The sequence below is a fragment of the Orbicella franksi genome, chromosome 13 (assembly GCF_964199315.1).
Source record: "Orbicella franksi chromosome 13, jaOrbFran1.1, whole genome shotgun sequence".
In the NCBI taxonomy this organism is placed as follows: Eukaryota; Metazoa; Cnidaria; class Anthozoa; order Scleractinia; family Merulinidae; genus Orbicella; species Orbicella franksi.
In genome coordinates, this window is record NC_138157.1 from 18,406,610 (window position 1) to 18,428,302 (window position 21,693).

Consider the following 21,693-nt stretch of genomic DNA (forward strand, 5'->3'; position numbering starts at 1 on the left):
ATATCAAACAGTTCCTTTATTTAAGTAAATAAAAGCAGGTGGTTGTCTTTGTCATAAAGACGTCTTTTTCAATTCAAAATTGCACGTTTTAATACAAGCGATGCATTTTATTTTTCGTTCAACATCTAGTTGCGGTATATAAATCGCTACTTTAAGCAGACTTGAGACACCGCACTTGATATGCTTTTTCGAGTTGTATAGTAAGTCAGTATAGTACTTTACACTCACTTGCTAGAATAACTGAAATTAGGTTGGCATTGCTCTTGTTCTAAACTAACTGCGCGATTGGCTCTCGTTGTCTGTGAAGTATCCATGGCTACAGTTATTCCTTGAATGAAAATTATCACAAATAGTTCGGTTCCCGGTGGAAGTGATGACAGCGTGAAAAAGCCGTTAATTCAGATTTTGTATTCAGCTGTGAAAGCCTATACTCAGTTCTCTTTTTCGTCTTATCGGGGAGATCAATGGTGGATTTAAGGGTGGGAAACCCCCGCCGCAATTTTCTTTGGGGGGTGGGGACCACCTTAATTTAAGGCCCACAGGGCTGGAAACATTTAGGGGCCAACCTCACAAAGAGGTCTGGATCCGCGACTGGAGACATATTAACTCCTGTGGAAAATTCTAACTGAGGCTCTTACTTCGAGCATTAGATGATCTAATGACGGAGATTGTCATTTAATTATATTAATTACGAGTGAACTGTTGACGTAGTTAGTGCGGAGTGCACCGTCCATCAGCCGCTACCTTATCAACTCAAGTCATTAATTAGCTGAGTGCTTCACTAACCTGTCGGCTGTGAGAAGAAGTGAAAAGTGCTTGAACTGAATGGAATGTACCTCGCATGTACAGATAACCGGACACCCAATTGTCGTACCACACAACACTACTTTTATTTTACTTGTCATTGAACTTCACAAATATGACACGATTTTTAACACTTACACAGCATACAAAGCTAGGATCGCACATTCAAGGACGGCGAGGCAGCAACAGAGCTACATGCTATTCGAAATGTATCCTATAGTTTTAGCCTAACAATGAAATACTCGGTTAGCTATCATTTGAAGATGTGGAATCGAAAAGGATGTTCGGTTTTCGATATCACAGCTTACTACCTTTACTGCAGCATACATACACGCTTGTGAATACCTAACCTGACCTGTGATTAGGCCTTCTTTTATTTTTTTTCGGGCCGTCCCAAAAAAGAACACCTGATCGCAGCTTAGTAAAGACGTGAATAAAAGACAACCACAAATACTGAAAGTGTATCTAAAAAACGGATCGATTAACCCATCTTGCTGGTTATATTAAGTGTAGAAAATACCCTCTTTTACATGTATCTCAACAGAGACGCTTCTTCAAGGGATGGCCATGAGACAGGAAAGCTTCGCAAACTGCGAGAGAAATCCGCAGGTTCCTGATAACGTTATTAAGAATTTGGCTCTTTTCAGTTGTGAATAGTCTCCCATGTAACGGTTCCTCGAATTGCGGAATACTATTTATCCGTTAGCTTTACAGAGATGGCCTCCCGTCGAACAACACATGGACCCAGTAATAGTATAACCCATTAGTTTAAATTCCCAAGCAATCAGTAAACTGGAAGGCTGCGTCATAGTTAATACAGGGGACTAACTATGGCTGCATTTTCACTCTAAACAGAAAACTTCGCTTTGTAACTCACAAAATTCTGCAGATATGGGCTCAACTTAAACGTCCGCAGTTAAATCTTTCCTGCTCCTTTTGTGTTTTCCCAGTGGCATGACGGGTTGTAACACGCTGCAAGTTCTTGTAACTGCTAAAGTTCTACAAATGGACTACCATGTTCATCAGCGCACGTGCTTATACAATAGATATGGTCTCGTTTCTCAAAGTGAGATCCCCCAAAAGCGCGCACAATCTTGTAGTACATTTCCGCAGCTATCTTGCACCTTCTCTCTTCCTTGCTGATTCCTTGAAAAAAGTACCAGATATCCAACAACGCGTCCATAATACCACGCCGCCTTCTGCTATGAGCATGTGTATGGCAGGACCGGATCATGTCCCGGAGCAATGCCTTGTCGCAATCCTCGCGCGTCCAGTTATAGTGAGTGCCCTAAGGAAAGTGAGAAACATTTAATACTGAGGTTATGTTTACACTTGATGCCCGAGACCAGTGCCCGAGTGTGATTCAAGCTGGGTACTAATGTGAACAGACCATTTTTCCAAGTTCTCACACCAGAATTCGGGCACATAGTCCGCGTGCTCGGGTACAAGGTCTCGACCTAGTACTAGGGCAAAAAACGGTACTTGGGTACTTTGAGTAACCAGTGCCTGAACGCGATACTATTTAGAGCCAGTGCCCAGGCACCGTTGCTCGATCCGGCACTGTGTGAACACAGCCTGAGATGTTTATTTAAACGGGTACGAAGGTTGCGGCATCGGCTAAGAATAACATTTGGCTGGGAGGGACATAAAGCAAAGAGAGTCGGCGAACAAATAAATTAAATTACACAGTTTTAACTTCAAATCCTGCTGATTACTTGGTTAATTTTTTTTCTATAGCAGAGAGAATGAGTTTTGTTTTGATATCACATATTTCCTGGTTTAAGCTAAGAGAGCATGTCAAAGTGTCAAACTGGGATGGAGTAGGAAAAATAAAGCCTGTTTGACTAACAAAGCTATATTGTGTTGCACATTTTAGACAAGGAAGGCGTATTTCACCTGTTCATCTAGAATTTGTTTTTATTGTGGCACTGATTTATAATTTTAGTAACAATAAAAACATGAAGTCGTTTTGTGCAAATAGTGTCCACTCATCAAAGTAGCGCGTGGCGGAAAGTGCATAAAGAATAAAGTTTTTGCAATGTTTCAGAAGAGTGTGTTCATTAGAGCACATATATCGCGCATATTATAACACAAAACATTGACACTCGCACGTTCCTCGAAACGCACGGGAGCGCGAAACTACGATGGTACAACACTTACACATCCATAGCATATGTCGTGTTTATCGCAAGCCATTGTAAACTGCCGTTTAAACGGAGCGTTCATTCCCATCGGAGTGCTACAACCGTTTGTATTTCTGTCCGCGTCACAAACTCTGCACGAGCAAAACGTGAAGCCCATCAGCACCAGACCAAGTGTTAACACATAAGCTACAAACGCCATGATTCACGGTGATCGGTCGGCTCTTGAATTCATGTGAAGCTACCATCTCACAGAGACACGCTTTTCTTGAGAAAAGCTCAAAGCTCTGCCATTGGCGTGATATCGCCTCAGTCTGTTTCAGCACTAGCCTTCTTTAAGGGGATTTTCTTGTAAAAAAACTGACTTAAAGGTTTTATAAAACCACTCGTGCTAATTAATAGTTTATGACATCATCGACCTGTACGTTTTGAAATAGTTTCCCGATCTGTTATAGTTGCTATAACAACGATTTCTGGTGGTTTAACTGGTGACTGTACAGCCCAACATTGTTAAGGGAACATTGTAGCTACAGGAGTTAAATTGTGCGCGCGCGATGTACGGCACTTGAAGCGGCGCGCGCTTCTGCAACAAATTTGCACGCGCAACATTGCGCAAGTTTTCAACGGGTTTCTGATTTAAGCTGTTTTACGCTCAATTACTATACTTTGTAGCCTTAAGAGTACTATTTTTTAGTCATTGGAAGTTTATTTCAACGTGTATTCAGTTATTTAAGGCTTTTTCATGCCTATCTGTTTCGCGTGTACGCTACCCTTGTTTCTAGGTCTTTCTAGTAAGTTCTGTGGTGTTGCGAAAGCACACACGTAGCGCCGCGACACCCAACTAGCGTTATAAAGAGTAGTTTTTTCGTTAGCAAGATCAGTTGCCGCAAGATCTGTTAATTCACCGCAAGTTGACACGTTTCTCCAAGTTTATCATTGTTCTGGTGATCAAGGCAGTACTAAGGTAATTATTTTTTACGCTATTTTAGTTTGTTTATGTAAGCGGTTGGTATCTTTAGTCGTTTAAGTTCAGTTTCATCGCTTGTGAATTGTAAATTTATGTCTTAGGGTTTTAGGAAAAGTCAAGTTGTATACGACATCGTTTTACCGTTACTGTAAATCGATCTTAAGTTTTGTCCTTCCACTTTTGTAACTTTCGAAGCATGTGAAATGTATTTATATCCTGTTATTTTCGCAAGCTAATTTGTAATCTATTTGTATCTTTTATTTTAGTTCTCACGGTGTTTATAGAGTTTTTAAAGAATTTTAATAAACAGCAGTTTGTGAACCGTCGTTTAACCAAATCACTGGAGCAATAAACATGTCTCGATTGTTTCCAATTGTTTGTATTTTTATAATATATGAAAACACTAATGACTTTTCCCCCTTTTGCCGGAAAACCCTTAATTTAGTTCTAAACAGCGACCAAAATGAAAATTCTCCTCACAATATTAATACGCCATTAAGGAGACAAGTGTTGAGGATATAGGACATCATCAACTGGTATGATGATGTTTCATATACAAGTCAGAGTATTCTGTATAACCCAAGTTTCTCATTTTCGTGATAAAGAACTTGTGGCACTTTAGAGTCAAACATCTTTAACTGCTTTAATCCTCCGACTGATGTCTAATTCTGTAAAAATTACTTTAAGGAAGAAAATCTCTAAATTAATTGACTGATCGAAATTCATCTTGATTCCCTCGCCTTTCACATTTCGAAAACTTTAAAAGAAGAGGGCAAATTGACACAGGTCCGCTCTCAATCTATTTCGGAAGGCGATATTTCAACACATTTTATGCAACGAGTTTGTCTCACGCGGCACTCAGTGCGGGAAAACGGAAAAGGCTACGAGATTTAACACCTTGAACAATGAAAATGTTTCAACGGTTAACAGCGAAAACAAAAAAAATTGCAAAAATTCATATTTGCACAAAATTGTGGCGCATATTTCTTTTGAAGGTTATATTTACTGGGATCTGGACAGTTAGTGCCCAGTACCATAAAGCTGAGCGCACGATAATTTTCATTGCTTACATTTGACGTGTCAGTTAAAATCAACATTGTTGACAATCCCTTCCTTCCTCCCTCACCCCTAACCTATCTCTACCATCCCAGCGGTTTAATGGCTATCACGAGACTTACTGTCACCTTTGATTTTCTGTATCCACACAGTATACATAGGACAAACGGCCTTCGCTGTTACCTTACTTTTTAATTGCTTTTTTTTTTATACCACAAACATAACAAAAGCAATAACATGCACAGGCCTCTGTTCCAGAAACGTGGACGCAGCAGTGATGATAAGGTGTTCACTACAGTCTACAGACTACCAGATTCTCAATCTATCGAGTATGTAGAATCCATTTCATAAGTATTCGGCAGACGCCTATATGAAGTTTCTATATCGGGACAAATTCAGCTTTTCCCTTTTAGGTATTTGACCTCAATATTTGGGTGTAAATCTACCTTAAAAATAAAATTTACCATACATTTTCGTAGTATTGCCAATATCTTAAACCGGTTACTAATAGCTGCCAAGATTTCGCTTATAAAACTTAATTATCTGCATTTTAACTTCTCATAAATTGAGATATATTTTACATCTTTACCTGTACACAATCATAAATATTTCCTATTTCTCTTGGAGGTTTCAAAAAGTCTATAACCAAGTTAAGCGTTTTTTTGTACAATCATTTTCTCTTTTGTAAAAGGCTCACGCATAACCACTGTGCTTTGCGCACCCATAATATCACATCGTCCGGGCAATCACGCAATCTTAAACATGACAAATTTGCGAGAATTGTTTCGTTGTAAGGCTAGAACTACTTCTCCTTAATTGTTCTAGCTGGTTGATGTGTTGTAACCGCCAGATGAAATCTTATGTCTGTCAAAAAGAGAAATTGTTATTTCTGAACTTAACAAAATGTGCCCCGCAGAACACGTTGGGGGATCACTTTAACTAAGGCAGCATTTTTGAACCGTACAATTTTTTTTAATTATCGCCCCCAAATTCGCGATTGCCCAATCAGAAGCCGTGTCTAGAGTCCTGATATCCTGCGATGTCAAGTCACTGACTACAGTGATGGGTACTACTAAAGACGGGTTCAGTAAATACCTAATCGTTCTTTTTTGGTACGCTTCGGCTGCATGTCAGGTTCGTTTGGTCTCGTCATGGGTATTTTGGCTCGACTACGTCTTGGCAAAACACGAACCATGGCTCGACCAAACTTCGACTGATATGCCACTGAAGCGTAGCAAAAAGGTGCGATTCCGTATAAAAACGTCTACAAGGATACACTTAGGAAATTAAGTTACTATAGGACTAAAGTGATTTTGCTACAGGCAAATATGAAACATTTGCTTCCTCCAAGGACTGTCAATTCTTCTCGCACACACTTTGAACAAATATTTAGCAATCAGTCGACTTGTTCAAGATTCGATTCCCGTTTCGTCTTAGAGTTCTCTTCCTTGCCGAACTTCTCAGAGAAGTCAGAGGCTAGGGAGCAGACTGCACTCACGAGGGTTAAAACGGACAACATTTTGGCTCTGGAATCAGAACATTGATTCCATACAGATCCACCAAGTCGGACAGGAAATGTAAATCACCCTTTGGATCAAGTCCTATGCTTCGGATCATTTCTGGTGTTAATACTCTGTCCTCAGTAGAAGCCACTTCAAAGAGCATCTGGAAAAGTGAGTTGTTTAAATTCACAAAGAACCTGTAATGAGACACAGAAAATAGTTATGAGTTAAACAGTTTAAGCCGAACATCGTACATATCCTAGAGGGAAGGTGCTGGTCTTGACTCTAACATGGAAATTCTCGGAGGACGCGTCCAGACTACCCCCGAGTAATTTGAAAACGCAGCTTTATTTCTACGGTTAGGCCTACCGTCCACACTAATCCGGACCCAAAACAGAGCTTTTCAAAGACGCTCTTCAAACCGGAGGAATTTGAAAAACGACCGCTTTGCGTTATAGTCTGGACAGAAAACGTTTTGAATAAGGAGCTTTTCGAAAACGATGACGTCACGATAATGTGATTTCCCTGACCGAGTGTTACTCAACCACAAATCGTAGTGTGAACGGATAACATTTGATGCGTTTTCAGAGTGAAACCTCCGTTTTCAAATTCCTCCGGAGTAGTGTGGACGCGGCCTGAATATAAAATTTGAAGAGAAATTCGACGCTGAGACTGTAAATAGATACGGTCAATGATATCAAAGCAAATTATTTTCTAGAATTTTAAGTCTTAAGCAATGGTTGAGATTTGGACTATGTCTGGTTGACAGTGCAGCTAGCAAACTGATTAGAAGACTCTTCCTGGTGATCAGTTAGTTTGGGCGGAGCGAATAAAATGGTGCATGGAAAAATAAAGGAGAAGCGCGGCGCAGGAGTCCTCGCACTCAGCTTCTTTCTCCGTTTTTCGCTCCGCAGTTTTTCCACGCTGCCCACCTCACTAGACACCTGGAAAAGGTTAATTGAAGTAGTACAGTTTCCATTAACAATTTGACAGCCAACGTTTTTGGTTATAACAAAAACATCCGGCAGTCGGCTAATCAAAACAAAAACAAAAAAAGTTGCTGCAAAGATTTGAACAACAGTATTTGACAAGAGCTCTCTCCGCGTTCGCATCGCGCGCGCGCTCGAAGAAAAATAACTCGTAGCAAAGAAATAAAAGTCTGTGGACTGACTACTCCATGACTGGAAAAAATATTGAGGGTGTCACGTAAAAATTACTCACTCCCAATCATTTTTTTTGTAGATCAAAACAAACAGAAAAAGATGGTCATGGGGTCGTGGGTCAAACTACTTCTAGCCTGTGAATAGGCTATCTAGTCGAGGGGCGCGGAGAAACCGGGTAGAAGAAAGAGGAGAAAAGAGAGAGGAGGGGAGACGCCCCAGCCCCCACTCCATTCTCATTGTAATTACAAGTAATTTTTTCTAGCTAAAATAGTTATGGCATTGCTGGTATTTCTGATGTAACAGATTTCTATTAGGTCCCAATCCCCAAATTGCAACATTTTGGGGGCATGCCCAATTGATTCTGCAACCCCAAGGTATCAGCCACACCCTCTTCCCCCCCACCCCTCCGCCCTCATTAAAAAATCCTGGATCAGCCCTTGAAACAGACTGTCTACAAAAACAAAATTAAAGAATCAAATTTCTTTAGTCAGATTAGCTTCCACTCACTTGGTGTACATCTTTTCATCATCAGTAACTTCACCACCTGTGTATAGTTGCTCTCTCCTTCAAAACAAAAATTTATGCATTTTTTGATTCCCTGCTTGAGAAAATCGAACATACAAATTCCAAATAAACTCCCACTGTTTGTTAATTATAATACATGGCTTCAATATATGTAGTAAAAAATGTGGTTGTTATTATTGCAGAGGAGATATGATATATCTGTATGGCATCCGAGGTGATATAAGTTCGGGTGACTAATAATTCACGTAGTAGTATTGGCTATCCAATTAACCTGGGTTAGTTCAAGCTCCCACAGAATACCTTTGACTTTTAAGTCAGCCTAAAAGTTTCTACATCTACATCTTTCTACTCTGGAAAAGCTGCTACTTGTCATTCCAATAGCAAATAGCATTAGCAAGAGAGTGTTTTCAGCTTTTATGCAGGCTCCATATTTGCTCTAAAAAACTGAAGATTCTTGACTTAACCACATTATGATGCTGCATGTTCACAACGTAGAACAGATGCTCTTGTAGATATTGCTTACAACTTCACTGAGAAGAAAGAACACTAACGTAATTTTTAGCAAATTTGAGCAAATGACATTCCAGATAAGATGGCCGTTTCTTCAAAGTTGACACAAACTGTAAGTCACAGAAAGCAATGACATCCATTTCAGAGGCAAAATCTTGGAGTGAGGGAGGGAAGGTATCCTAGTTACAGAAGTTTTATCTTCTCCATTCCACATTTAAATGTGAGCCGCAAAGTGGCAAAAAATAGTAGCTAAGCAACAAGCGAGGTTGGGTTGTTAATATTGGCCACTAGCACTTGCTTAGCCCTCCCCATGCCCCAGTCATTTGCATCTTGCTTTGAGCCTGAATAAGATAGTTTACCTGACTGAGACAGGTTTTAGGCTCAGGCTTAAGAAATAATTCTTTTATCTATCTGTTATACTCATCTTTTAAATAAAAAGCCCCTGTTGCATTAAACATCTGAGCTGCCATAAGCTGCTAAGCTTAGTAAGTATAAACAATGCAATAAATTGCTTGAAAAGTTGAACATAATAGTGACCATAATCAAGATCACTACTGGCATTATCAGATGAAATTCAAACTTTCATTGCTAATAATGCCAATAGAGTCCTTGATTCTCAATGTTCAAATGAAATACAACTAAAGCAACAAGTAATATAGATAACTATTTGCTAAGTATTTGTTAAGTCTGCAGAAACGCCAGAAACTGTACACATTACAAGGGTTGAAACTATGTATGAATTCACTCCAGTATACCACAAAATAATAATATCCAGTTGAAAGATAACTACATTTTTAGACAGGCACAGAAACAGACAAACAGAAGTAGGCTTAGAAAGCCTTTTGAAGCTTAGTTGTTCTGAAGGCTGGCACTTACCAGTAACTCTGATTCCTGTTGCAAGAAACAATTAGGAACACCCCTCCTTCGAAATACTGTTACTGTCACAGGCTACCCCTCCCCCTTACTTCCCCCAAAAAATTTTACAACCATATACTCCTTGATGAGACATGGGACTCTAATCTAGTGAGGTATGGCCCGAACTCTACCTGGAGCATTCAGTGGAGTGGTTGGAAACACATTGAAATCAGGTTACTGTGTCTCCCCCTTCATTAACAGGAGAGATACTAAATAATGAAAATTCCAACTTAAAGCATTCTGAGCAAAAACATCAGTCCTCTTTCATTTCCTGTGTTTCCAAATGCTGTAACTTACTCCTCTCCCACCATCTAATAGCCTATACAAGGCCAGACTGGGTTCAGTAGATTGTGTTTAAAGTTGAGGAAGGATTGTAGCACTGGATTCCTATAAAGTAAGCGTTTCTCTCTCACCTGAAGATGTCCAATTGTTCTAGCCGATCTCTGTCAGCATTATTAAAATGCGCAATCCAACTCAAGTGTGGTTTGCACTTTATATTCTGATTATCAACATAAACATCATACACTTCCAATTTACTCTCAAAAATCTTTTCTGTGGTACCTAAAGAGCAAAAGAAAAGTTTTCACATTGAGTTCACAAATGTAACAATGTGTCATTACAGATAAAGGTTTTTTTAACACCTATTATTTTGCGATTGTTCAAGGGTTGTATTCTATTTGTTTCCCTGCATGTTGGCAAATACTGTTCTAGACCACAAAGCAAGTGGGAAAAGGGAATTGTAGTGGTCTAATTGGCATTTGCCCAAAGGAGAGTTTGATGGTTTCTCAAGTATACGATCTTAGGCCATTTTGATTTCACTGTTGCTATGAGACTCCACACTCATGCAGAGTACTTTGCAGTGTGTTTTTGAAGTTGCAATGTGTATAAAGGGTTTTTTTTTTTTGTTAAACTGGAGGCAATTGAGGCCTACTTTATTTTGTCCTGTGTCAATAGAAATTCAAGAAAACTGGCCTGACTGGCCACAAACCACTGAAGTTAATTTAAAGCCTTACTAATGGTATGTGCATCATGATGTCCCCATTGTGATGGACACTTTATGGCATCTTATATCCCATGCACATAACTGATTCTCTAGACAAGTAAGTGACAAGGGATGGGCAGGAGAGGAGGAAACGAATTCTGTAACACCAATACTATTTCATTCAGAACTTCTTGATCAACTTACATGCAATGTATTTGTGTTCCTCTTGTAGTGCACTTAGGTCACAAACATTAGTAAAAAAGAGAGGGTTACTACCAGTTTCAAAACCAAATGGAATTCCATGGCTTGCCAACAAACACGCACAGTAAACTGTAAAGGAGATAAAACCAGTTTAAGGAATGATGCGAAAGTAGAGATCTTTATTTGAATGCAACATTTAAAGTAACTATTATGGACACATTCTGAAGCAAATAGTAAATTGTGTTTCTATCCACCTTTGAAAACAATGAGATTGGAGGGGGAACAAAATTACTCATAGCTGATTTCTCGACGAACAAGTCTTAAAGTCATTTGTCAAAAGCACAGGAAAGGAAAGACATTAATTTATTTTAGATCCAATGTGAAAACTGCAATCCTTGGTGAACATTTGCAATCAACTGTAGTCACAGAATTTGCAGTCCTGCCCCGTGAGATTCAGAGGCTTTTGGAAAGTAGTAGTTTCCTTCTTATAGATATCCTGTGACTTTGAAGCAGTCAATGAAAGAATGTTCTGTTGGGGATAAGATTTCAGCTACAGCTCTAAAATGTATATATACAATTATAATGTTTAGCGTGAGTGCTGGTACACAATGTCATGCAATATCATATTATTCAAAACTTTTTCATGCTGTGTTATGCTCATTATGTATTGGTATATTTTTTTAAATATTAAATTATTGTCTGCATAAAAGAGTGTGTTATGTGCAATGACCAAAACATGCTAAGGGAGAAAAAAAACCTGACAGCCAGGCATGACAGATTATCAGGGTATACAAATATGGCACATTATTTGGTATAATTCCTTCCAAAGTACGCATATCTAACATTATTTTACTATTCAACCACAATGTACCTCTGTAACAAGCCACTCCCACAGGAGGCGGAGAAAAGAATAAAATTCTTTTTTGTAGCAGCACAAATTTCCAAAGTACAAATATGTGTTCTCCAAAGAACTTGATAAACTGAGGAAAACACCCAGCTGGATGTGTGATCTGTTGACAAGTCAAAAATGAATATTAATCCAAGAAATTTACAAATTAAGTGAAGTTGCTTGAAATTTTCTGTATTTTATGTGCACAGGCTTAAAACATCATGTATGATATCTGACATAATTATTTTTGAAGCTGAAATTTGTAGACTCTCAGTTTTTGTTCCTGATTATAAATATTCAAGGTAAATTACAACTTTGTCATAGAACAAATGCCCTTTGTGCCTGACTATAATTTCTAAAGCATCTGTAGCTACAGTATGACTGGGTATTTTCCTGCAAAAGAAATGCTACCAACAGGACGTATGTAATATTTTATTAGTATAATTGTAATAAGGAACCTTCTAATTCTAATTTATTGCTTGTGAAGCAACTAGCAGCAGTTGAATGAAGTACAGTGTTCACAAGACATGGGCAAGTTATCTTGAATGTTACTTTGAGATAATCTGTAGGAGCTTTCAAATAGGACTGGATTTCAAATAATGAAAAGTAGAATAATGCAATTTTTACCCTCAACACTGGTATTTCCTCCAGCCCTGGAGCCTTCTCAAGAGTTGGAGAAGGAATGTAATTATTTCTAAGAACGCAGTTCTTATAACTGTGGTAGTAGTTTTCTAAGTCCTCATAATGTCCAGGGTTTTCAAGCTGCCTCCTAGGAATAAGCAAATGCACTTTTTAACAACTTTTGAAACTTAAAGGTGTTCAATAATGCATAATTCACACATTTACACTCATGAAGAGAAAGAAATACAGGTAATACAACACTCCTACACAGTCTTAAGTGAGAAAAGTGGGCCAACTTCAATGCCTTTCTGTTAACAAACATGTACAAGTCAGGAAGGTACCCTTCCTCCTGCATGGTAAATGCTGATTGGTCAATTAAAATTTTTAGAGGCACTGGTTGTTGTGACGATATTTTGTTTGTTGTACATGAAGTGTATTCACTGACAAATAAGTGTGTAGCCCAGATGAAAGCGTGTTCAGTTCATTAAAAGTTGTGCAAGGCTAGTGTAAGTAGAAAATACCACCAAAATATGCTACTGATGCTTTTTTTTAATGAATAAATGAAAAACATCTGACACAGAAGACAATCAAATCATCTTTCTTTATGTTAAGTCGTCTACTATAATAACTTAACATAGATGGATTAAGTGAGATCTTACCTAACTTCCTCTTCAAGAAATGGTATGTGTTCATGTAGAGATGTGTACTTTGCACAGAGGATACCCACTGACTTCATTCTGGCACCTCTCTCCGCCACATTATCAACAGCTATTCTCTCATAACAACTAAGTCCATAAAGACCATCTCTGGTTTTGAAGTATCTAATAACAGGAAAGGAAAGGTAACATCTTATTAGTGCCCTGCTTAGCAAATTTCCAAACATTATGGTCTATCAAATGAATGTAAAGAGTAAGTGATGCACAGGAATGGAGAGAAGCTGACATAATACACTCTTCAGTGTTAAAGCAATGTTCTTGTTCCCTCACCACAGTTGTTTAAAAGTCACATAATGCTATCCACTGGATAAATCACTATCCAGTGTATGGCTTGGTTTGTCACTTTTTACATGCAGGTTTATCCACTATATAGTGTTATCCGACATTTGCACAACTGGCCCCTGGACTGTTAGGATCAAGTGTACTTGAGACATCTTTCGGTCGATACCATCGGTTCACACATCGGCCGAGTGTCGCTCAATAAGCTATTCAAGTTGGTAGACTGTCGGTCACCACTATCGGTCAACAATTACCCACCGAAATACACGGACATAATGGACATACACAGTCAGTATGTCCATTGATCCTTGTCCGACACCTTGACCATTATGCTGGCATTGCATATCGGTCAACTGTCTGTGGTGTATCGGTCGACTGTAACTGGTATATGTGTATTGTTAACCTTTGGTGTACTGAAATGGTAGCCATCGCCTAGCCCCTTCCCTTTACCCACAGGGGAAGTGAAAGAAGAGTCTCTATCGCCTGTGCTCATATGTTGATAGGGCAAGGATACAGCTCAAACAGCTGTCATTTCAAATGTACCTGTACGTCTAATTGTATATTGAATACATATCTAACTTACATTCCTCAGGCTTTAGAATGGATGAAGGAAGGGGTAAATGAAGAAATGAATGAAGAAATGTAACTAACAAACAAAAGTCTCATTAAAAAATCAATAGCAGTTGACAGTTAAAGCAACAACCGCTAAACACCTACTCCTCTATTTATCATTGTTTTAGACTTTAGCTGGTCTGCAATATATTATAAAAGTGATGACGAGAAAAAAAAAAAAAAGCTGAAAAAGACAGTCTTTGACATAGATGAATGTTGCCGGCACGAAAGGTCAAGAACAGATGATGGCTACTGAAAGTCCCTTGCAAAGGCCAGGGCTAGACAAAATTATTTAATATTTGAGTAGTGAAGATAGAACTCAGTAACAAGAGCTGACCAAATGACCGTAGTGTTGGCATAGTGTTGGTGAAGTGTCGGCCGAGTGTTGGTAAAGTATCGGCCGAGTGTCAACCAAGTATCGGCCGAGTGTCAACCAAGTATCGTTGGCCACGTGCATCAGTTGAGAGGCAACCGAATTTTGATCAATATATCAGCCAATACTTGGTCGATATGCCGACCAACACTCGTGGTTGACATGTTGATCGATAGCGTTGGTTGATACTTGACGAACAGATGTCTTAAAAACACATGATCCGACTATTAATTAACACCAGTATTAAATACACTCCAATGGAATTTTATCAGGCATCTACCAAAAAAACTAAATGTGGAACAAGTCAGGAAAAAAGAAGAAATACTGATGTCAGTATTGTAAAGTACATGGATCTTCCAATAAAAAAAAAAAAAAGGAAGAAGAAGAAATGCAGTTTATATAGACTTACATGAAGTCTTTTGTGATTGTGTGTGAACCACTGGCCAGGGCTTTGAACTCCACTCCAGTTAAATCCACTGATCTGGGATGTTTCCATTCTATTTCATTTCCTTTAAAAACAAGGCTAAGCTTTTCAGACATGTTCATTAAGCAATTATTATTACTTACATATTTTTTTATTTCACTGAATAACTTTAACAAAACATCATTTAATTTGCCCAATCAGCACTATTGCTTTCCATGTGCATTATTTGTCAAATTTTCGTCCACACAGAGCATTTAGTGTTAAGATTCTTAATGGCAGGCCACAGTACAACCAGTCAAGTGTTCATCAAACAAGATACTGCCCTCTGGATAATATAAAAGTTCTTCATAATTGAGGCCACAACATCAAGAGTTTTATGAAGCTGAGAGGATATCTATCATTATTTTGGTATCTGTTGACAAACGTTTGATTAATACAGTATAACTAATAAAGGGTTCTGTATTTCCAAGTAAGCAGAGTGATAGATTCAGGTTAATGTTTTCTTTTTAGCAAAAGACCTCATAAGACAAATAAAATTAAACCTGGTATAAATTCAGATAAATTATAATGAAGTAATCTATCGCAGACTAACGAAAAAGAACCTTAATTAATCATCAGTACTAAACTCCCAGAAGACTATGGACACTTATGTTTTACACGGATTAGCTACAAGTGTCATATAAGCTTACTATTTTGAAAAGTCTTACCTCTTCTTGTATCGAATTGTACGACATAAACAGCGATTATGAGATCAGGAACTACTCTTTCCTGTTCACTCGTATTTCCTCCGGTGTCTTGTAGAAACGAAAAATTTGCACCGGAAGTAACATCTTCATCTCTTAGCGGCAGTGATGGAATATCTTGTCTCGGATCGTAAGAAGTATCAGGAACTTCTTCGAAATCGACAAGGCAAGCATCGTCCGCCATTCCTGCCTAATCATGATCAGCGGTGACTAAGTACTTGCTTGGGAGGGTAGGGACAGTAGACGCGGACTCAAGATTTTTAGGAGCCTGGGACGAGACAGTTCACGGCACGTTCTCCATGTTCTCTCCTCCTGCCAACTTTTTCATTCAAATTTCTCTTGATCTGCGTTATATTTCTTCGTTAACAACCAATCAGGGCATAGTTTAACTAGTGCTTTGACTAGGTTTCACTGTTATACTGGCAAACACATTGCCCTTTTCTTCTGTTAAGATAATAATTTAGCTGAGATTGTGTGATTAATATAAGTTTCTGTGATGAACCCTTTTCTGGAAGATGGAGACAAAGAAAATGAGTTTAAAATTTATTTAGACTACAATGCAACAACACCACTGGAACCAACAGTACTGACAGCCATCCATAACGCTTTGCAAGATGCCTGGGGAAATCCCAGCAGTTCTTACACAGCAGGAAAGAAAGCAGGTCACATGATCAAACAAGCCCGCTGCTCCATAGCCAACATGATTGGTGGATTAGAGAGTGACATCATCTTTACATCAGGTGGTACAGAGACAAATAACATGGTCATTCATTCTGCTTTAGAATATTTCCATGAATTTAACAAGGAAAGAGGGAATTGTAAACCTGATTTGAAACCTCATGTAATAACGTCAAATCTGGAACATGATTCTATTCAACTACCACTCCTACATCTTGAAAAGCAGGGCAAAATTGAGGTAACATTTGTCCCTGCCTCGCAAAACTCTGGTGCAGTAACTGCAGAAGCAATAGTACAGGAGGTCAAACCAAGTACATGCCTGGTGACTGTCATGATGGCTAACAATGAAACAGGAGTGATTCAGGTAATTAATAATAAGGAAAGGGTTCCACCAGGGATGCCAATGTGAAAATATTGAAATCTGGGAGATAACAAAATTATCTTTTCTCAACCCTCCAAAACACAGTGTAAGAGAGATGCCAACATGAAAAAGTTGAAATCTGGTAGACCTGCAATTTTACTTTATTGCCCTAAGAAAACATTGTTAAAAGTAAAGGTTTTCAGAATCAAGCACAAAATTGAGTCAAATTTTTCAAAAAATTTCGCCCTAAATGTTAAAAATCGGCCAAGGGTTGCCAAGATACGTTGAGTGCTTTTGTTTGTATCTGGGAGATGTTTTGAGGTACCAGTGCATGGGACCGGGATATTGACTTCTTATCTGGGAGACTCCTGGATAATCTGGTTGAGTTGGTTAAGATGTTGTTCAAAGTAGAGTTCTGCCAAATCAGCCCCAAAAATGTGTCAAATAGCTTACAATTTACCCATGAAAGCACTAAAATTTATCAACTTAAAAAATAAGTGTGAAAAATTACTTTAAGCACTTCAGTTAGTATCTAGGAAATATGATGACCAGTATGGGAGACTAGGAGATTCGGTCTGTATGCGGAAGACTCCCGCAAAATCTTCGAGAATTGGCAAATGTGTTCTTCTTTCAAACACAAGTGTTTGTTTTTGATTGGAACATGCTAGACTGTCTAGTAGCTGCTTGTTAAAACCAATGGTGCTTAAAAGGTCTAAAACTGTTGGAGCGATCTGTGCTCATAGTTCTTTAAAAAACGTTTAAAACAGATCTAAAAAGTAAAATTGTCTCTAAATTTTTGACTGCCTTCTGCAGTCTTCTTCAGAGATTGATGATTTCGCACGATTCACAGAATTTTGATAAGCTGGGACGTTATTGTTTGTTGCCCCCTAGGGAGGCAACCAGTGACACGTAAACCCTTGGGAAGGGTGCTCTTTCATTTACGGAGTTTTTGTCTAAGAAAGAGTGCAAGGATTCCAGAAACAGTCTTTTGTTCTTGCCGCTCACACCTGTTTCAAGAATGTTGGCATAAATAGGATGTATATCGTGGCCGGTTTCTGCATGTTGTTTAATTGCAGAATTGACATTTCCATTGGTTCCGGGCTTGTGTTCAGCCCCCCGAGATTTCCAATTTCTTCTGCTTTCCCTGACATACAGGAAAGAACATGTCCTACAGGTCACTTTGTACACAATGCCTTTTAATTGCTCTTTTGTCGGCCGGTCTTTGGGCTTTTTGAAAACATTTCCCAATGTTTGTACTGGTTTGAAAGCTGTCCTGATGTTTTCACGGCTCAAAATGCGTTGAACACATTCTGACACTCCTTTTACATATGGAATTGATGTGTATGCCTGTGGATTCTCCTGGGGTCTTGGTTGCGTGTTTGTTCTGTTTGATTCACCAACTGACTTGATGAAGCTCTCGGGATAACCATTAGCTAGTCCGGTTATTGATTTATCTCCCATACCCTAACTTACACAGAATCTAAACTAGAAGTATGTACCCAGCTGGGCCTTACAAAAGGTACTGATGGGATACATTCTGAGGGGAGGGACTGTCAGCTCTTCAACTCCTTTTCAAAATAGTTCTTCATCTGGGCAATACTTGCTGTTCTCTCTGTCTATATGTAATGTATTACAATGCTTTTAAAAAATCAAAACCATCCTCAATTACTGAAATTACACTGTTTTTTTTGTTTTTTGTTTTGTTTTTTCTAGCCAATTGCAGACATTTCCAAAGCCATTAGAAGCCTAACAAAGAGCCGTTTATCTCAGAACATCCCTAGGATTCTTGTCCATACAGATGCAGCACAAACCATTGGCAAAGTTAAAGTTGACGTGGATGAGCTTGGAGTTGATTACCTGACAGTTGTTGGACACAAATTTTATGGACCTCGCATAGGTAATGTGCAAGAGGGGTGCTATGGGGAAGTACCAAGAGAGTCTATATATGGCCTCCCTCTGAATTGTTTGGGCTTTGATCCATCCACTTAAATGGTATGTTTCCCAAAACTAAGACTACTCAGTGGACAGGAAATGTAAATTCTTGTGTTAATATATAACAGTACTCTCAAGAAAGGTCTGTCAGACTATTTCTATGTTTAGGGCATTTGGTTTCAAATCAAGAAGGGGTGTGATACAACACTACTCTAAGATCTCTTATTCTAACAGCACCTCTTTCCACTGACATGATGATGGCCTGCATTGACATACCATTCTATGGAAGACAATAATCAAACTTCTGTCATCTATCCAACAGGGGCATTGTATGTGAGACATCCACGAACAGACACCCCTCTACACCCCATGTTTTTTGGAGGAGGTCAAGAGAGGAACTTTAGACCAGGAACAGAAAACACTGGTATGATAGCTGGATTAGGATGTGCCTCCCAGCTGGTGGTGGACAACTTGGAGAAATATCATGACAACATGAAAATGGTTAGTATGGGTAAAATTCAAACCCTGGGTGAGCACCAGGTTAAGCCTTAAAATAAGTCAACTTTCCTGGGGCGGGTACAGGATGTAAGAGAAGGGGGTTTGAGATATGAACCGCTGAAGATGTTCCCTGTAGGGGGGTCTAGGGTAATCCTCCCCCAGACAATTTTTAAAATTGAGGTCTTTGGAAACGGGATTTTCAGCATTGTGAGATCTGCCTCAGCTTTCTTACTCTTTCATGTTCTCTTTATCTTCTGTCAGCTCTGTGCTTATTTGTCTGTCTGTTTGGGCATAGCATACATTGACTATTTGATATCAACAGAATAATAAAATGTTTCTATCCTTGTTAATCAGTCACAAAGAGTTGATAGCATTTGCGTGTAGTTGGGGGATTAAGAGATGAGTTTCTAATTGATTAAATTAAACTATAATAATTGAATGAAATTCGATAATTGATATGTAATGCTGTAAAGGTAGTGTAGGGAAACGAAACCAGTGATGTACATGTATATGTAATCACCACCTCTGTTATACTACCAAATATTCAATGGATGAACAAATAAATATAAGTGATGAAAACAAAAATTTCAGGACGATTTAGTCATAGTAGATTTAAGCTCTTTTTTTCCGTTCTCTTTTTTAGGTGAGAGACCACCTAGAGTCCAGACTGAAGGAGACATTTCAGAACAAAATTCAATTCAATGGAAAATTTGAGACTAGTGACCGAATACCCAATACGTGCAATGTGTCATTTATTGGCTCCGGATTAGAAGGTCGGAAAATTCTCGCCACTGTTAAAACGTTTCAAGCCAGTGTCGGGGCTGCATGTCACTCTGATGTTGTTTCGCGTCCCTCTCATATCTTAACTGCCATTGGAGTTCCTCACGACATTGCAATGAATGCTCTGCGACTTAGCGTGGGAAGAAACACAACCAAGGAGGACATTGATGTTGTAGTGGAAGATCTCAAGGTTGCTGTCAAGTGTCTCGAGCAATGATAAATTATGTTGTTTTAATACAAAATACTGAAAAAGAGATTATTTATAGTCTAGGTCAATATCATGAAACACCCAAAGTCTCACAGTCTTCTTGTTAATTCATAAAACAACTTTTGTGGATACGCTATACATGAGTATAAAACTATAATCATGTTAAGAACTCCCTGGAACTTAAATGAACAGTGTTCTAAAAATATAAAATTAATCCTCATTCAATCGATAGTTTTGAACAAAATAACAAAAGCGCTGGTGGAGAGTGAATAAATCCATTAAATACATTTGTGACCTGAATAGTTTTTGCTGAAGGAGGTCATGTCAAACCTTTTTAATTTACTAAAGTAGATTGTTTTTTTCCTCTTGGCTTTTCTTCGTTCCCATGGCGTGTTACAACGACGGCTATCTCTACTTTTTAAGGCATGTAATGCGTCCGTTGTCTTGCTATGTAAACGGTAATATTTATCCTAGAAAGAGTTCTATGTGGTTAATACTTACCCGATGCTTATCTCACTACTCTTACTTGGTTTGTCCTTTGCCACATCGTCAAATGTCACAGAGAGTGCGCGAACTCTCGCGCACAACGGGGTTGGAAACATAAAAAGTAAATGGAGAACTCGAAGGTTCTATTGGCTGATAGTTTCCCTTCGCAGCCCTCGATAGGTTTTAGACATAACTAACGATCAACGATCTATCAAGTAGAAATTTATTTCTACTTCAAAAACCTCATGAAAACACAAATTCGAAGCCACCACTCCACACGCCGTCCTTCCCTTAAAAAAGATTTTAGCATATTAAATATGGAACGTACTTGATAATTGTGTGGATTGTGTTGCTGACTATGTGATTTCTTGTCTCGGTATGGATCTCAAAGGCCAAATAGAGCGAAATTTCCATCTGTTGGATCAATGCGAGTTTATGAAGCATCGCAGAGCCGACTTCATTGAAGGTTGAAAAAAAAAAAAACAACGTTATCGAAACAGGATTAAAGTAAAGAACGAGGATCACCGAAAAACTAGTAAAAGTAAGAAAGATTGAGATGCTGCTGTTTTCTTTTCGTATATTGTTAAGTCAGTCTAGATGTTCGTATAAATCCGGCATCACACTTTAACCTGTCCTGATTCGTTAGTTGAATATTAAAGAACAAGAAGTCTTCAGGGGGCGAAACCTTTTTTTTCTGAATTACGTCCTTTTTCTGAAAATCGTAGCTGGCTATTTATTCGTGCTCAGACAACATGCATATTTTCCATATCACAAATATTCAAGGTGACTAAGGGTAAAAATCTTTGACCGTTAACAACCTTCCAAGCAGAAATTGTACCCAAAAAAATCAGTTGGGTGTCTTTGATTCTAAATGAGCTTAATTACAAACCAGTCATACCTTCAAAAATTGGCGAAAAACTCGAAAAACCCGGTAATTAAAAACCTGAGTGAAAACTGTTGACCGCGACCACTGAGAGGTACTTGACACATGGCAAACACAACTCAAGATAACAGTGTGTATGCATTTAAAATTAGTCGGTAAATACAGTTTATCCTTGCAAAACAACTGCAGTTACAAGAGGACTTACCGTAATTCAGGTCATGCCTTTGTTAACCAACGAAAATGCCTTTACAATACACTCAGAACTCTCTTGTTCACTAGAAGTCGTATTTTATTCAAATTGAACTTTGTACTGAATTTCACTTCGTCGAACTTTCCGCGTTTTCAGTTTTCCTTTCGGTTGAACCTTGTACCTGTAAAGCTGCTCCTTCACATTTTCTGTGTTAGATGTTCGTTTGGATGGAATCTTTTGCTCAGTGTTATTAC

General features: G+C 38.6%; 3 protein-coding genes across 3 annotated transcripts; 1 reads left to right on the top strand and 2 right to left on the bottom strand.

The window, feature by feature from the left end:
- Nucleotides 1-102: 102 nt before the first annotated feature.
- Nucleotides 103-3,310, bottom strand: LOC145465661 (uncharacterized). The gene is made up of 2 exons (XM_081449433.1): nt 2,965-3,310; nt 103-2,092 (listed from the first exon to the last, which is right to left on the bottom strand). Exons 1-2 carry the CDS (start codon nt 3,145-3,147, stop codon nt 1,796-1,798), a joined length of 480 nt encoding a protein of 159 aa, XP_081305559.1. The 5' UTR covers nt 3,148-3,310; the 3' UTR covers nt 103-1,795.
- A 1,830-nt stretch (nt 3,311-5,140) lies between these two features.
- Nucleotides 5,141-15,616, bottom strand: LOC145465137 (DENN domain-containing protein 11-like). The gene is made up of 9 exons (XM_081448910.1): nt 15,388-15,616; nt 14,666-14,765; nt 12,936-13,097; nt 12,283-12,424; nt 11,638-11,776; nt 10,770-10,895; nt 9,997-10,144; nt 8,141-8,197; nt 5,141-6,667 (listed from the first exon to the last, which is right to left on the bottom strand). The coding sequence occupies exons 1-9, from the start codon at nt 15,605-15,607 to the stop codon at nt 6,472-6,474; spliced, it is 1,290 nt and encodes a 429-aa protein (XP_081305036.1). The 5' UTR covers nt 15,608-15,616; the 3' UTR covers nt 5,141-6,471.
- A 301-nt stretch (nt 15,617-15,917) lies between these two features.
- Nucleotides 15,918-21,107, top strand: LOC145465139 (selenocysteine lyase-like). The gene is made up of 4 exons (XM_081448911.1): nt 15,918-16,465; nt 18,176-18,359; nt 18,717-18,895; nt 19,536-21,107. The coding sequence occupies exons 1-4, from the start codon at nt 15,920-15,922 to the stop codon at nt 19,887-19,889; spliced, it is 1,263 nt and encodes a 420-aa protein (XP_081305037.1). The 5' UTR covers nt 15,918-15,919; the 3' UTR covers nt 19,890-21,107.
- Nucleotides 21,108-21,693: the final 586 nt, after the last annotated feature.